Consider the following 15,089-nt stretch of genomic DNA (forward strand, 5'->3'; position numbering starts at 1 on the left):
TTTCATAGAAATGGGGTCACACACTGTGTGGCCTTTAGTGTCTGGCGTCTCATGAGTGTGACATCCTGAAGGTGCATCCACACTGTGGTGTCAGAACCTCGCTCCGTTACACAGCTGGGTCATGTTCCTGTGTGTGGATGGTGGAGGGACTGCATTGCTTTTATTTATTTTTCTATTTATTTATTTGTTTCGAGATGGAGTCTCACTCTGTCTCCCAGGCTGGAGTGCAGGGGCGCGATCTCGGCTCACTGCAAGCTCCGCCTCCCGGGTTCACGCCATTCTCCTGCCTCAGCCACCCGAGTAGCTGGGACTACAGGCGCCCGCCACTACGCCCGGTTAATTTTTGTATTTTTAGTAGAGATGGGGTTTCGCTGTGTTAGCCAGGATGGTCTCGATCTCCTGACCTCGTGATCCGCCCGCCTCGGCCTCCCAAAGTGCTGGGATTACAGGCGTGAGCCACCGCTCCCGGCACTGTGTAGTTTTCTTTTTTATTTTTTTTTTTTTGACGGGTCGCTCTGTCACCAGCTGGAGTGCAGTGGCACGATCTCGCTCATGCAAGCTCCGCTCCCGGGTCACGCCATTCCTCCTCGCCTCTCCGAGTGCTGGGAGTACGCCCCCCCACCCCGCTATTTTTTTTTTTTTTTTAGTAAGACGGGTTCACTGTGTCTCGTCTCCTACCTCGTGATCCGCCCCTCGCCTCCCAAGTCTGGATCAAGCGTGAGCCACCGGCCCGGCCTGTGTGTAGTTTTCAAACATGCATGGATGTGAATTTCATGTCTTCTGGGTCCACACCCGGGAGTGGAGTTACCGGGTCACGGGGTGGCTCTGTGACTCGGGGGAGCCCCTGGGCTGTTTTCTGTAGGGCTGCCTCAGCTCAGGTTCCTGCCGCTGCCTGTGAGGTTCCGATTTCTCTGTGTACCCACTCGCACCTGTGACCGTCTGTCTTCCTGACGGACGCCCTGGCGGGTGCGAAGTAACATCTAACTGCAGTTTGCTTCCACATATTTTTAAACTCATTGAGTGCATGGCCCTGTGGGAGGAGGGGAGGCAAGAAGGCCACGCGAAGCCTGAGCCGTGCCCCCAGCTGGCGCGTGCAGAGGCCGGGCAGGTGGCGGCTGTTGTTGCAGCAGGATTAGTAGGAAGTGAAGAGGTCGCCTTCCCGGGCACCGCGTGTGCCTTGAGTTCACCTGGAGGCCCTCGAGAGGGGCGGGTTTGGGGGCTTTGCTCAGGGCTTAGGGAGGGGCTTTCTTTAGCTGGGCGGTCCAGAGGGTGTTCCAGTCGCTTCTGCCTGCCCTGGTGACCCCTGGCTCTCCAGCCCCTCCCCGTGTCCTTGCTGGCTGGGCCGGGTCTCCGGGGGGAAAGGTGAGGGCCGCTGGTGGGGTGGGGAGCTGAGGACTCTGACTGCAGATCCCTGTGATCGAGGGGTGGGAGCTTCTGTCCTGGAGCCTCAGACCCACCACATTGGCAGCTGGCCTGTCCGGGGGACACGGCACGGGGAGGCCAGATGCTCCTCCCTCCATCCCAGGGAGCAGCCCAGCCTGAGCCTGGGCCATGTGCCTGTGTGCGAGGTGGGGGCACAGAGGGGCACAGGCTGGCCCCTGGTTGGCAGAAGTGGGGGATCTTGGGCTCAGCGGGGTCTGAAAGCGGGGTCTCCGGGTTGCAGAGGCCTGGGGGGAGTCTCAGGGGCCCAGAGGGGTCTGGGAGGGGACCCCAGGTTGCAGATGCTGGTGGGGGCGGGGGGCTCTTGGGCCCAGTGGGATCTGGGAGGGCCCCGGGTTGCTGTCATCACCAGTTGTCCGAGAGTGATCAGCCCAGTGTCCGTGGTGCCCAGCGGGAGAGATCCTTGATTAAACGTCCCACCCATTTTCTGGTTCTGAAACTGAGAGTGTGAAAAATGCACCTAATGGCCAGGCATCATGTCGCTATGATAGCAGCCAAGGGGCTGCATGTCCGGGTGTGGCTGGTCCTCAGGGGAAGGGGACAGGCTCTATCCAGCTGCTGTGCTGGTCCAGGCCCAGGGCCTTTGGTCTCTGGCACTGGGCGCCACTGTGCCAGGAGCTGGAGCTTGTGGAGAGACGATCATTCCAGAGGGGGCTGCAGCAGAGGAGGAGGCTCCTGGGATGGCTGGGACCCAGGGCCACCTGGCTTCCTCCTGGGTGCCGGCCCCTCCCCGACAGGGGGCTCCCTCTGCTGTGTCTGTGAGATGGGCAACACAGGGTGTCCCAGTGTCCCCAGGCTGCCATCCTCTCTCTCTGCGTGCCAGTCCCCGGGAATCTGAGCAGGGCCAGTGGCCAGGCCCCCAGGCTGCTGTAGTCAAAGGGGAAGGGTCCCTCCTCATTTCACCCTGTCCTGGGTCTCCCCAGGTGAGTGGCATCAAGGCACTGTACGAGTCGGAGCTGGCTGATGCCCGGAGAGTCCTGGATGAGACGGCTCGAGAGCGTGCCCGGCTGCAGATAGAGATTGGGAAGCTGAGGGCAGAGTTGGACGAGGTCAACAAGAGGTGAGTGGTCACGCCTGGGCACGACGTCACCCTGATCCCGGCACCACGGGGTGGACGGGGGCAGGTGGGCGTTGGGCTCGTGCGGGACACCCTCTGATACGGGCACAGCCTGGAGCTCACAGCTCCCATCCTCTCTCCCCCACCAGTGGCTGCCACGTCACTTTTTCTGTGCTGAGGAAAGTGATAGATGCTCATGTGGGACGGCGGGAAGCGCAGGGCAGCTTAAGCTCACAAGTAGAATCTCCCGCGAGCCTCCCCAAAGAGGGCTTCCTGGTCAGCCTGGCCTGTCTCCCTAGTGTGCACACGTGCTTGCACACACTCACCTGGGCCACGGGCGGCGCCCAGTGAACACCGTGAGACACGTTTGACCTCAGGGCCCATCGTGGGCATTTCCCTGTGGTCGGATGTTCTTGGTGCCGGGGCTGCCGGGACACTCGGGTGTGTGGTGTGTGACCAGGGTGCTCATGGGTTGTTGGGCTGCCCCATGGTTGGCTGCACAGTCCTTCTGGGTGACAACTGTGTCCGTCGGGAGAAACGATCTCCCCTCTCAGCCTGGCAGTGAATCTTGCCTGATTCTGGGCGTGGGATGTGGTGGGCGGCAGTTTAAACAGAACGATGATGATGAAAGGAATATTTATTCAGAGGGGCCAGGAGGCCACTGAAACACTGAGCTCAAGGCTTTTCTTGTTGTGAGGCTCCAGCTAGAGCGAGGTCTCTGGTGCCCTGTGTGTGGACACCGTCTTCCGTGGTCTCCAGCTAGAGCGAGGTCTCTGGTGCCCTGCGTGTGGACACCGTCTTCCGTGGTCTCCAGCTAGAGCGAGGTCTCTGGTGCCCTCTGCGTGTGGACACCGTCTTCCGTGGTCTCCAGCTAGAGCGAGGTCTCTGGTGCCCTGTGTGTGGACACTGTCTTCCGTGGTCTCCGGCCACAAGTGTTCAGGCACCTGCAGGTGCCTCGGATTTCCTCAGGCTGGGGTGGGTCAGGGTCTTCCCACGCTGCTCATTCTCCCAGAGCCACGCAGGCCTGGCTCAGCCTGGAGGGACCCGCTGGCAGGAGGGGTGGTACCTCGGCCACCTGGTACGGGGGTCACAGCAGCCAGTGGCTTGAGAATCTACGTTGTCCCTGAGTTGGAGTGTGGCTGGAGGAATGACCGGGGACCCCATGTCCAGCAGTGCCGGGGCTCCCATGTGTGGTTGCAGGTGACCTCTCCATCCGACGCCCTCCTTCTGCCTGGGCTGGCGCTGCTCCCGTGGAGAGCTGACTTCCCTTCCCCAACAGGAGACCCTCCAGGTCGGCCCAGGGACCACTGCCCGCCTGCCTGGGGCCTGGGGCCTGGGGCTCCAGGAGGGACCATTTGCACCCTGACAGTGGCCATGAGCCGGGGACCCTGGGGCCAGGCACGAGCCAGGACAGGCTGCCCACTCTCAGCACATCCCGCACAGCACAGGTGCACGCCAGGACCTGCTCAGGCAGCAGCTCTGAGTTCTCTGCCTCCAGCACCCACCGTGCTTAATAAGCAGGTTCATCAGTGGAGCCATGCAGGCTCTGGGATGACTAGAGCTTGGACAGGGGTGCACGGAGCTCTGAAATGTCAGAACTGCACCGTGCAGATGGGACAGAGCTGCTGCTGGCTGGCCCCACACCACGCGCCTCTCAACTGTTCACTTTAAAACGTTGAAATGTACAGGATGTGAGTTTCACCTCAAATTAAAACATTAAAAAAAGAGAATGCTACACAGTGCCCGCCCTAGGTGTTGAGGAATTCCCAGTTCACAATCTCCCGAGCAGTGCGTGGCATCTACAGTGAGGCCCATCTTTTCTTTTCATTGAGGCGGGGTCTCTGCTGCCCAGGCTGGAGTTCAGTGGCACAATCATAGTTCGCTGCAGCCTCGAACTCCCAGGCTCAGGTGATCCTCCTGCCTCAGCCCCACCCCGAGTAGCTGGGGCCCCAGGCACGTACCACTACACCCAGCTAATATTTTTTATTTTTTATTTATTTACTTTTGAGACAGAGTCTTGCTCTGTCACCCAGGCTGGAGCACAGTGGTGCAATCTCGGCTCACTGCAACCTCCACCTCCCAAATTCAAACGATTCTCCTGCCTCAGCCTCCTGAGTAGCTGGGATTACAGGCTCACACCACCCTGCCTGGCTAATTTTTTTACCAAGTTGGCCAGGCTGGTCTGAAACTCCTGGACTTAAGTGATCCACCCTCCTTGGCCTCCCAGAGTGCTAGGATTCCAGGTGTGAACCACCATGCCTGGCCTAATTTTTTTATTGTTTGTAGAGATGAGGTCTTGCTATGTTGCTCGAGCTGGTCTTGAACTCCCAGGCTAAAGTGATCCACCCACCTCGGCCTCCCAAAGCACTGGGTATAGGTATGAGTCGGTGGGCCAAGCCTAATGTTTTTCTTATCCTAACAAATTTATCTCCAAAACCCCACAATGAGAGAAACACTGGAGGCAGCATGCAGGACCTAACAGGCCAGAGCCTGCCACGAAACCCCGGGCACCCAGCTGAAGATTCTAACTCAGCGCCTGGTGCTCTTAGGAAACGGGTCTGAGCCCTGGGAGCCAGCACCCTGCCTTCTGGGCGTGCCCTGCAGTCCTGCGGAACCCTGTGGTTTAGACCGAATTGTTGAGGAGCTTCCCAGATTCCCTGATCTCTGCTCCAGTCCTCTGAACTGGTCTGCAGCCTGCCTCTTCCACCTCACCCCTGGGCCTTTGCACTGCTGTTCGCCTGCCTGGAAGGATCTTTCAGCAGCGGTGGCCCTGGCTCCTCCAGTGCTGCTCCTTCAGGTCTCTGCCCCCAGCGTTGTCTCCCAGCCCCAATCCAGCCCTGCCCACAGGCAGCCTCCCGTCTGGTGGGCAGCCTGTGTCGCTGATGCCTCCCTCCGCAAGGACGTCCCGCAGTGTAAGGCAAGGGTTCTAGATGCACCTCTGGTGTGAGAGCAGTGCCTTCCACACAGCGGGCACTCAGGATTTGCCCAACAGATTCCAGCTTCCCCCAAACCCCTGCAAAAATCCCCAGCAGGGCGGCGGGGCTCACAGCCCTCTGAGCGGAAGGGCCTGGCCTGTGTGACATGTGCTCAGAGATGGGGTATCTGCACCCCAGACCCTGCTGGAGATCTGCTCCATGTGGGGAAGTAGAGCTTAGTGTCCCTGAGGGCTGCGGACGGGGGCGCATCAGCTTTGTGGCCGAAGTCTCTGGCCTTCACGCCTCTCGAAAGTAAGCAGATGCTGCACCTCCAGTGTGTGGAGAGCCCTGGCTACACCAGGTCCAGCGCCAGAGCGGCTGGCAGCCCTGCCCTGGCGGGACACGACGGGAGCCAGACCCGGGGTTCAGTGTACCTGCCATGGATGCTTTTACCTGGCAGGTGGCCTTAGACCTGGTTGTCTGACCCCCGACCAGGGACCCCTCACAGGAGAGACCTGTTTACACAGCGGCTGCCTTGTAGCTCGTGTCTGACCTGTGTCCAGGGTTTGCCTGCCCGACCATCGCTCTGGCACTGGGATCCCAGCCTGGGGTAGCTCCTGGTTCTTCTGACGGAAGGTGCAAATTCAGCACAGCGATAGGAAACAAGTTTGAAGATTTATTACAGATCCTGGGCAGGGAGGGCACTGTGAGCTGGGAAGGCAGCCCTCCCTCCCCGGGTCACACAAGGAAGGAAGGAAGAGTCCCACAGAGAATGAGAGCTTGGCAGCTAGTGGGAGAGAGAGAGAGAGATGGGTGGATGGATGGATGGGTGGATGGGTGGATGGATGATGGATGGATGAGTAGATGGATGAATGGATGGATGATGGATAGATAGATAATGGATGGATAGATGATGGATGGATGAGTAGATGGATGAATGGATAGATGATGGAGGGATGGATGGAAGGATGGATGGATGGAGATGATGGATAGATGATGGATGGATGAGTAGATGGATGGATGGATGATGGGTGGATGGATAGATGGACAGATGAGTGGATGGATGGATGGATGATGGGTAGATGGATGGATGGATGATGGGTAGATGGACGGATGAGTGGATGGATGGATGGATGATGGGTAGATGGATGGATGGATGATGGGTAGATGGACGGATGAGTGGATGGATGGATGATGGGTAGATGGATGAATGGATGATGGGTGGATGGATGGATAGATGATGGGTAGATGGACAGACAGTGATAGAGCAATAGATAGATAAAGCTATTGTAAGGCTGGGCGCAGTGGCTCATGCCTGTAATCCCAGCACTTTGGGAGGCCAAGGTGGGCTGATCACCTGAGGTCGGGAGTTCAAGACCAGGCTGACCAACATGGAGAAACCCCGTCTCTACTAAAAATACAAAATTATCTGGGCGTGCTGGCACTTGCCTGTAAGCTACTTGGGAGGCTGGGGGAGGAGAATCATTTGAACCCGGGAGGCGGAGGTTGCAGTGAACTGAGATGGCACCGTTGCACTCCAGCCTGGACAACAAGAGTGAAACTCCATCTCAAAAAAAAAAAAAAAAAAAAAAAAAAAAAAGATATAGCTATCTGTAGATTGATATATACGGACATAGATTATATAGATAAATGCAGTTATTGATGGAGATAGACAGACATACGGTCACTTTCAGCTATGGGTCACTTTCAGTTCTTGGGCAAATGCCTAAGTGGTCTTTTGAAAGGCACTGGGGGCCGGGCGCAGTGGCTCACGCCTGTAATCCCAGCACTTTGGGAGGCTGAGGCAGGCAGATCACCTGAGGTCAGGAGTTCGAGACCAGCCTGGCCAACATGGAGAAACCCCGTCTCTACTAAAAATACAAAATTAGTGGAGCCTGGTGGCGCATGCCTGTAATACCAGCTACTCAGGAGGCTGAGGCAGGAGAATCGTTTGAACCCGGGAGGCAGAGGTTGCAGTGAGCGGAGATCACGCCATTGCACTCCAGCCTGGGCAACAAGAGCGAAACTCCAACTCAAAAAAAAAAAAAAAAAAAAAGGGCTCTGGGGAGAGTCGGGAGTGCATTCTGCTGGGCGGGAGAGATCCCTGTCACTTCTGACCTCTGGCCACTGGCTGGAGCCGCCTGGATGTGGATGTTCTTTTAATGTCCAGCCAGCAGCCTTTGCTGTGTTATTCCAGATGCACCCAGTTGTCCCCATCCTGGGGTAATTCTGTCCCCAGGGGACACTGGGTGATTCCTGGGGACATTTGTGGTTGTCAAAACTGGGCAGCGAGGGGCTCCTGGTCTGAAGTGGGTGGAGGCCAGGGACAGTGCTCAGCACCCTACAGTGCCTAGGACCACCCCAAACGTCAGCAGTTGTGACGCTGCAGAACCCTGGGTGCCCTCACTCAGGACCACCCCAAATGTCGGCAGTTGTGACGCTGCGGAACTGTGGGTGTCCTCACTCAGGACCACCCCAAATGTCGGCAGTTGTGACACTGAGAAACTGTGGGTGCCTTCACTCAGGACCACCCGAAATGTCGGCAGTTGTGACGCTGCGGAACCGTGGGTGCCCTCACTCAGGACCACCCCAAACGTCAGCAGTTGTGATGCTGAGAAACCGTGGGTGCCCTCACTCAGGATCACCCCAAATGTCAGCAGTTGTGATGCTGAGAAACCGTGGGTGCCCTCACTCAGGACCACCCCAAATGTCAGCAGTTGTGACGCTGAGAAACCGTGGGTGCCCTCACTCAGGACCACCCCAAATGTCGGCAGTTGTGACACTGAGAAACCGTGGGTGCCCTCACTCAGGACCACCCCAAATGTCGGCAGCTGTGACACTGAGAAACCGTGGGTGCCCTCACTCAGGACCACCCCAAATGTTGGCAGTTGTGACGCTGCGGAACTGTGGGTGCCCTCACTCAGGACCACCCCAAATGTCAGCAGTTGTGATGCTGAGAAACCGTGGGTGCCCTCACTCAGGATCACCCCAAATGTTAGCAGTTGTGACGCTGCGGAACCCTGGGTGTCCTCACTCAGGACCACCCCAAATGTCAGCAGTTGTGATGCTGAGAAACCGTGGGTGCCCTCACTCAGGACCACCCCAAATGTCAGCAGTTGTGACGCTGTGGAACCCTGGGTGTCCTCACTCAGGACCACCCCAAATGTCAGCAGTTGTGATGCTGAGAAACCGTGGGTGCCCTCACTCAGGACCACCCCAAATGTCAGCAGTTGTGATGCTGAGAAACCGTGGGTGCCCTCACTCAGGACCACCCCAAATGTCGGCAGTTGCGATGCTGAGAAACCGTGGGTGCCCTCACTCAGGACCACCCCAAATGTCGGCAGTTGTGACGCTGCGGAACTGTGGGTGTCCTCACTCAAGATCACCCCAAATGTTAGCAGTTGTGACGCTGCGGAACCCTGGGTGTCCTCACTCAGGACCACCCCAAATGTCAGCAGTTGTGATGCTGAGAAACCGTGGGTGCCCTCACTCAGGACCACCCCAAATGTCAGCAGTTGTGATGCTGAGAAACCGTGGGTGCCCTCACTCAGGATCACCCCAAATGTTAGCAGTTGTGACGCTGCGGAACCCTGGGTGTCCTCACTCAGGACCACCCCAAATGTCAGCAGTTGTGATGCTGAGAAACCGTGGGTGCCCTCACTCAGGACCACCCCAAATGTCAGCAGTTGTGATGCTGAGAAACCGTGGGTGCCCTCACTCAGGACCACCCCAAATGTCAGCAGTTGTGACGCTGCGGAACCCTGGGTGTCATCACTGTTGCTTGGGAGGATATAGTTAGTTCACTGCGGGGAGGGGGTGAAATTCAGCTCCAAGACTTATAATTATGCCTAAAAACATTTAAGAGTCAGCTGTACGCGGTGGCTCGCACCTGTAATCCCAGCACTTTGGGAGGCTGAGACAGGAGGATTCGTTGAGCCCAGGAGTTCGAGACCAGCCTGTGCAAACAAGTGAACCCCTGTCTCTTAAAAAAAAAAACACAAAAAAAACCTTAAGTGCCTACAGTCCACACTGGTAGTATTTGTGTGTTTAAAAAGCCTGAGTTTGCTATCTTAAATATGTAATGTTGGAGCTAATTTGGTTTAGTGGAAGACCAGGTGATCCTACTTCAGACAGCTTAAGTTTACAAACAAGGCCGACTCTTCAAAGGCCAGGGTCTTCCTTTGTAACATTGTAGCAGAGGATGCATTAATTTCTCCCCAAATGGTCGTCCTGGGTCCAGAACAGGCAGGAAAGGCTGGGAAAACCCACGCCTCCAGGGTGGTCCCAAGCACTGGTGCCTGTCACTTGCTGGACTCCTGACAGTGCAGGGCAGATGATGAGGGCACGTGTGCCTTTGCCTGGGCGCGCGGGGCTGCGTCATCTGCGGGACAGGAAGGTCTGGGGCTCGGAGGCCCCGTGACCTTGTCCTTGGGCTTGCCTGAGGCCCCTGAGGTGCTCCCTGTGGCCCCATGGACCTTGCCCCTCCCAGCTCACTTGCCCTCTTGACTTTCAGCGCCAAGAAGAGGGAGGGCGAGCTCACGGTGGCCCAGGGCCGTGTGAAGGACCTGGAGTCCCTGTTCCACCGGAGCGAGGTGGAGCTGGCAGCCGCCCTCAGCGACAAGCGCGGCCTGGAGAGTGACGTGGCCGAGCTGCGAGCCCAGCTGGCCAAGGTAGGTGCCAGGGGCCGCGGGATGCCCCAGCAGGGTGTATGCAGCAGACAGATGGTCACGCCGGCTCGCTGTCCTGTCTCCCAGGCCGAGGATGGTCATGCAGTGGCCAAAAAGCAGCTGGAGAAGGAGACGCTGATGCGTGTGGACCTGGAGAACCGCTGCCAGAGCCTGCAGGAGGAGCTGGACTTCCGCAAGAGTGTGTTTGAGGAGGTGAGTGAGCGGCCTGGCCTCCAGCCTGGCACGGCGGAAACGCAAAGCCCACCCTCGGCTGTGGAGGGCGGAAGCCTGAGGGCACCGTGTGGCCGGGGTCCCTCCCACGGCTCCAGGGAGGCTCCTTCCTGCTTCTCAGGGTGCCCTTGGCTTCGGCTGCATCTCCCAGTGTCTGCCTCTGTCTTCCCGCGGCTGCCTCCCCTCTGTGTCCGTACTCTGTGTATCCTACAAGATCACTTGTCATTGGATTTGGGGCCTGCCTGGGTCATCCAGAGTGACCTAATGGCATCTGCAGAGACCCCATTTCCAAATAAGGTCCATTCACAGCTGCCGGGGATCGGGACGTGGGCACATCTTTTTTTTTTTATTTGAGACGGAGTTTCACTCTGTTGCCCATGCTGGAGTGCAGTGGCACGATCTCGGCTCACTGCAACCTCCACCTTCCAGGTTCAAGCAATTGTTCTGCCTCAGCCTCCCAAGTAGCTGGACTACAGGCATGCACCATCATGTCCAGGTAATTTTTGTATTTGTAGTAGAGACGGAGTTTCACCACGTTGGCCAGGCTGGTCTCGAACTCCTGACCTCAGGTGATTCATCCACCTCGGCTTCCCAAAGTGCTGGGATTCCAGGCATGAGTCACCATGGCCAGCCAAAACGCATCTCTTCAGTGTCAAGGAAGGTCTACTTTGATTTCTTGTCTTTCAAAAGCTTGGTGTTCCCACCCTGGGAGCTGAACCCTGGCCGCCTGGGATCCTAACCGCTACACCATGAGGCAGGCGTCAGGTGCATCTTCTGGGGGCCCCTGTCCAGCCTCCCACAGGGCCTCGTTGTCCAAAGCGAGGGTGAGGCCTGCGCTCCCCACCCAGCCTCCTTCCCCGACCTGCACCCCTCACCTGGGGCCTCCGCCTCCGGGGGCTCGGAGGGGAGAGTGGGGAGGGAAGGCGTCGGCCTGTGTCCCTTAGAACCAATTGTGATGTCACAGTGCAGGGTGGGATGCCGGGGCCTGCCGGGCCCACACTCACTGCCCAGGGAGAGCTGCTGGCTGCTGGTGGAGGGATGTCCAGGCTGCTCAGGAGCCACGCCCCGCTCCCGCCAGGCCCAGAGAGTGCGGGGGCCCCCATAGGCGCCAGAAGGGAGGCGGCCGGGGCAGTTGTGAGGGGGCCTGTGGGGGATCCTGTGAGACAGCCGGTGAAGAGACTCACGAGGGCTTCTGTGCAGGGGCCCAGGAACGTGCCCCAGGTGGAACCCACAGGGCACCTGGGAAGAGACCCACGAAGGCGGTGCAGGGGCCGGGAAGAGGCCCCGGAGGGGCCCTCACAGGGAGCTGCGGTAGGGAGCCTGGCGCAGGCATGTCCTGTGCAGCCCACAGGGTGCAGAGTCCCAGAGAGGGCGGCCGCGGAGGCGGGGGGGCGGTTCGCAGAGCTCTGCTTGGCTGGGCCACCCGCCTTGCTGACTGCGAAGGTGGCCAGCTTCCTTCAGAAGCGTTTCTGCTGTTTTGTTTTGTTTTGTTTTGTTTTGTTTTGTTTTGTTTTGTTTTGTTTTGTTTGAGAGGGAGTCTTGCTCTGTGGCCCACGATTGGGCTCAGCGTCCCGAGTAGCTGGATTATAGGTGCGCGGCACCACACCCAGCTAATTTTTTTTTTTTTTTTTTTTTTTTTTTGAGACGGAGTCTTGCTCTGTCACCCAGGCTGGAGTACAGTGGCGTGATCTCAGCTCACTGCAACCTCTGCCTCCTGGGTTCAAGCGATTCTCTTGCCTCAGCCTCCTGAGTAGCTGAGATTATAGGCGTGCACCACCACACCCGACTAATTTTTGTATTTTTAGTAGAGACGGCGTTTCACCATGTTTGTCAGGCTGGTCTTGAACTCCTGACCTCGTGATCCACCTGCCTCAGCCTCCCAACGTGCTCGGATTACAGGCTTCAGCCACTGTACCCGGCCTAATTTTTGTATTTGTAATAGAAATGGGGTTCACCATGTTGGCCAGGCTGGTCTCGAACTCCTGACCTCGTGATCCGCCCGTCTCAGCCTCCCAAAGTCCTGGGATTACAAGTGTGCGCCACCATGCCCAACCTCTGCTGTTTTTATAAACCAGTTCCATGGTGATAAGTGACATGGTTTCTGTCCCGGAGCTGGGGGAGCTGGGAAGAGGAGGAAGGGGCTATTTCCTTCCTGAGATCCATGTGAGCTCCAGTTGGTGCCTCTGCCCTGGTGTGACCCCGCCCTGTGTCGGGACAGCTGCCCCGTGGCTCCCCTGCCTTGTGGCCCGGGCATCCCATCACTGTCAGGGCCGGGTCTGCTGCCCCCCTGTGATTTGGGCCCTGAGATGGGAACATCAGTAATTTACTCTCTGTTTTGTTTTTTGTTTGTTTGTTTTGAGACGGAGTCTTGCTTTGTTGCCCAGGCTGGAGTGCCGTGGCATGATCTCAGCTCACTGCAACCTCCACCTCCCGGGTTCAAGTGATTATCTTGCCTCAGCCTCTCGAGTAGCTGGGATTACAGGCGCCCGCTACCACACCTGGCTAAGTTTTGTATTTTTAGTAGAAACGGGGTTTCTCCATGTTGGCCAGGCTGGTCTCAAACTCCTGACCTCAGGTGATCTGCCTGCCTCGGCCTCCCAAAGTGTTGGGATTACAGGCATGAGCCACCACGCCTGGCCCACTTTCTTCAGTAATGGCTTTTATGAGAGACAGCCCCTTTTATTTTTGAGACGCAGTGTCGCTTTGTTGCCCAGGTTGGAGTGCAGTGGTGCGATCTTGGCTCACTGCAACCTCCCAAGCTCAAGCGATTCTCTTGTCTCAGCCTCCTGAGTAGCTGGGACTACAGGCGCCCACCACCTCGCCTGGCTATTTTAAGTCCACCTTTTGAAAGTGTACAGTTCAGCAGTGGCAGGATATCCACAGGGTTGTGCAACCACCACCTCTAATTCTAGAACATTCCATCACTGAAAAAGAACCCCCTCCCCATCAGCAGTCACTCCCCAGCCCCCGCCCTGTCTCTGTGGATGGGCCTGTCCTGGACATTTCCGGACATTTCCTGGAAATGGGATCACACGCTGTGTGGCCTTTTGTGTCTGGCGTCTCTCACTGAGTGTGACGTCCTCAAGGTGCATCCATGCCGTGGCGGTGTCAGAGCCTCACTCCGTTTCGTGGCTGAGTCACGTTCTAGCGCGTGGACGGTCCCTGGGTCGCCTCTGACCTGCACGTGTATCGGTTTGTAACTTGTGCACAAGGAACCAGGAATTGCCTGGAGGTTCCTCTTGGCACATTGTTGAGCCCTCCCTTGGGCCTGGTGCCTGGGGCCCAGGAGGGACCGGAGGGTCACGAAGCCTCGGTCCGCAGGAGGTGCGGGAGACGCGGCGGCGGCACGAGCGGCGCCTGGTGGAGGTGGACAGCAGCCGGCAGCAGGAGTACGACTTCAAGATGGCACAGGCGCTGGAGGAGCTGCGGAGCCAGCACGACGAGCAAGTGCGGCTCTACAAGCTGGAGCTGGAGCAGACCTACCAGGCCAAGGTGTGGCCTGCGGGCGCGTGGGCGGGGGCGGCCGGTGGGACCCCCGCCCCGCGCCCGCGCTCACCCGCCCGTCTCCCCGCAGCTGGACAGCGCCAAGCTGAGCTCTGACCAGAACGACAAGGCGGCCAGTGCGGCTCGCGAGGAGCTGAAGGAGGCCCGCATGCGCCTGGAGTCCCTCAGCTACCAGCTCTCCGGCCTCCAGAAGCAGGTGAGGAGCACGGCGCCACCACCCGCCGTCTTCCTGGCCCAACCTCTGGGTCCTGCCCTGGATGTGTAGGGCTTGGGGCTCTGGCCTCTTGGCATTGGATGCAGCCCTCGGGGCACCCAGCGATGCCCCTTCCCTCCCCTCCCGTGCGCCCCATGCCCAGGCCTGGTCTCTGCCCCAGTCTGCGCTGAGGACCCGTCTCCCGCAGTCCCAGGATCACCTGGGCCTTGTGACCCACGGGCTGCCCTGACCTTCGCCGCCCGCCCCCTCCGCAGGCCAGTGCCGCTGAAGATCGCATCCGGGAGCTGGAGGAGGCCATGGCTGGGGAGCGGGACAAGTTCCGTAAGATGCTGGACGCCAAGGAGCAGGAGATGACGGAGATGCGGGACGTGATGCAGCAGCAGCTGGCCGAGTACCAGGAGCTGCTGGACGTGAAGCTGGCCCTGGACATGGAGATCAACGCCTACCGGAAGCTCCTGGAGGGCGAGGAGGAGAGGTGCGGCAGGCCAGGAGGCTTGGGAGCATGGAGCGAGGAGGAGAGGCGGGACGAGGCTGCTGGGAGTGCTGGGCAGGGGTGGAGGTGGGGCCGGGCCGCGGCTGCCACTCTGCGTGCCCTGGGCTGTCTGGGGCTCCCACTACCAGTATTGCCCTCCTTGCCTTCCCCACAGGCTGAAGCTGTCCCCCAGCCCATCCTCGCGCGTCACGGTCTCACGAGCCACCTCGAGCAGCAGCGGCAGCATGTCGGCCACCGGGCGCCTGGGCCGCAGTAAGCGGAAGCGGCTGGAGGTGGAGGAGCCCTTGGGCAGCGGCCCAAGCGTCCTGGGCACGGGCACGGGTGGCAGCGGTGGCTTCCACCTGGCCCAGCAGGCCTCGGCCTCGGGCAACGTCAGCATCGAGGAGATCGACCTGGAGGGCAAGTTCGTGCAGCTCAAGAACAACTCCGACAAGGTGACTGGAATGACCTGGGCATGGGGGGTAATGGGGTGACCCAGCTGGTGGCGGTGACCCGGGTCAGGGTGATGGGGCCGCCGGCCAACGCGAGGCAGGGGACAAGGTGACCGGAAAGACCGAGGCACGGGGGT

The 15,089-nt window shown here is 58.8% G+C and overlaps 1 protein-coding gene across 2 annotated transcripts in view; it reads left to right on the forward strand.

Moving 5' to 3' along the window:
• LMNB2 (lamin B2) overlaps window positions 1-15,089 on the forward strand; it is a 29,438-nt gene that overhangs the window by 9,783 nt on the left and 4,566 nt on the right. For both annotated transcript variants that reach the window (XR_004026372.1, XM_030795910.1), the window contains exons 2-8: window positions 2,364-2,500; window positions 9,926-10,082; window positions 10,167-10,292; window positions 13,632-13,802; window positions 13,885-14,010; window positions 14,283-14,503; window positions 14,676-14,955. Coding sequence is in view for 1 of the 2 variants with exons in the window: in XM_030795910.1 (XP_030651770.1) it covers window positions 2,364-2,500; window positions 9,926-10,082; window positions 10,167-10,292; window positions 13,632-13,802; window positions 13,885-14,010; window positions 14,283-14,503; window positions 14,676-14,955 (1,218 nt within the window). In the remaining variant the exon portion in view is untranslated. The remainder of the gene's footprint in view (window positions 1-2,363; window positions 2,501-9,925; window positions 10,083-10,166; window positions 10,293-13,631; window positions 13,803-13,884; window positions 14,011-14,282; window positions 14,504-14,675; window positions 14,956-15,089) is intronic.

Source organism: Nomascus leucogenys, chromosome 17 (assembly GCF_006542625.1).
Source record: "Nomascus leucogenys isolate Asia chromosome 17, Asia_NLE_v1, whole genome shotgun sequence".
NCBI classification, from domain to species: domain Eukaryota; kingdom Metazoa; phylum Chordata; class Mammalia; order Primates; family Hylobatidae; genus Nomascus; species Nomascus leucogenys.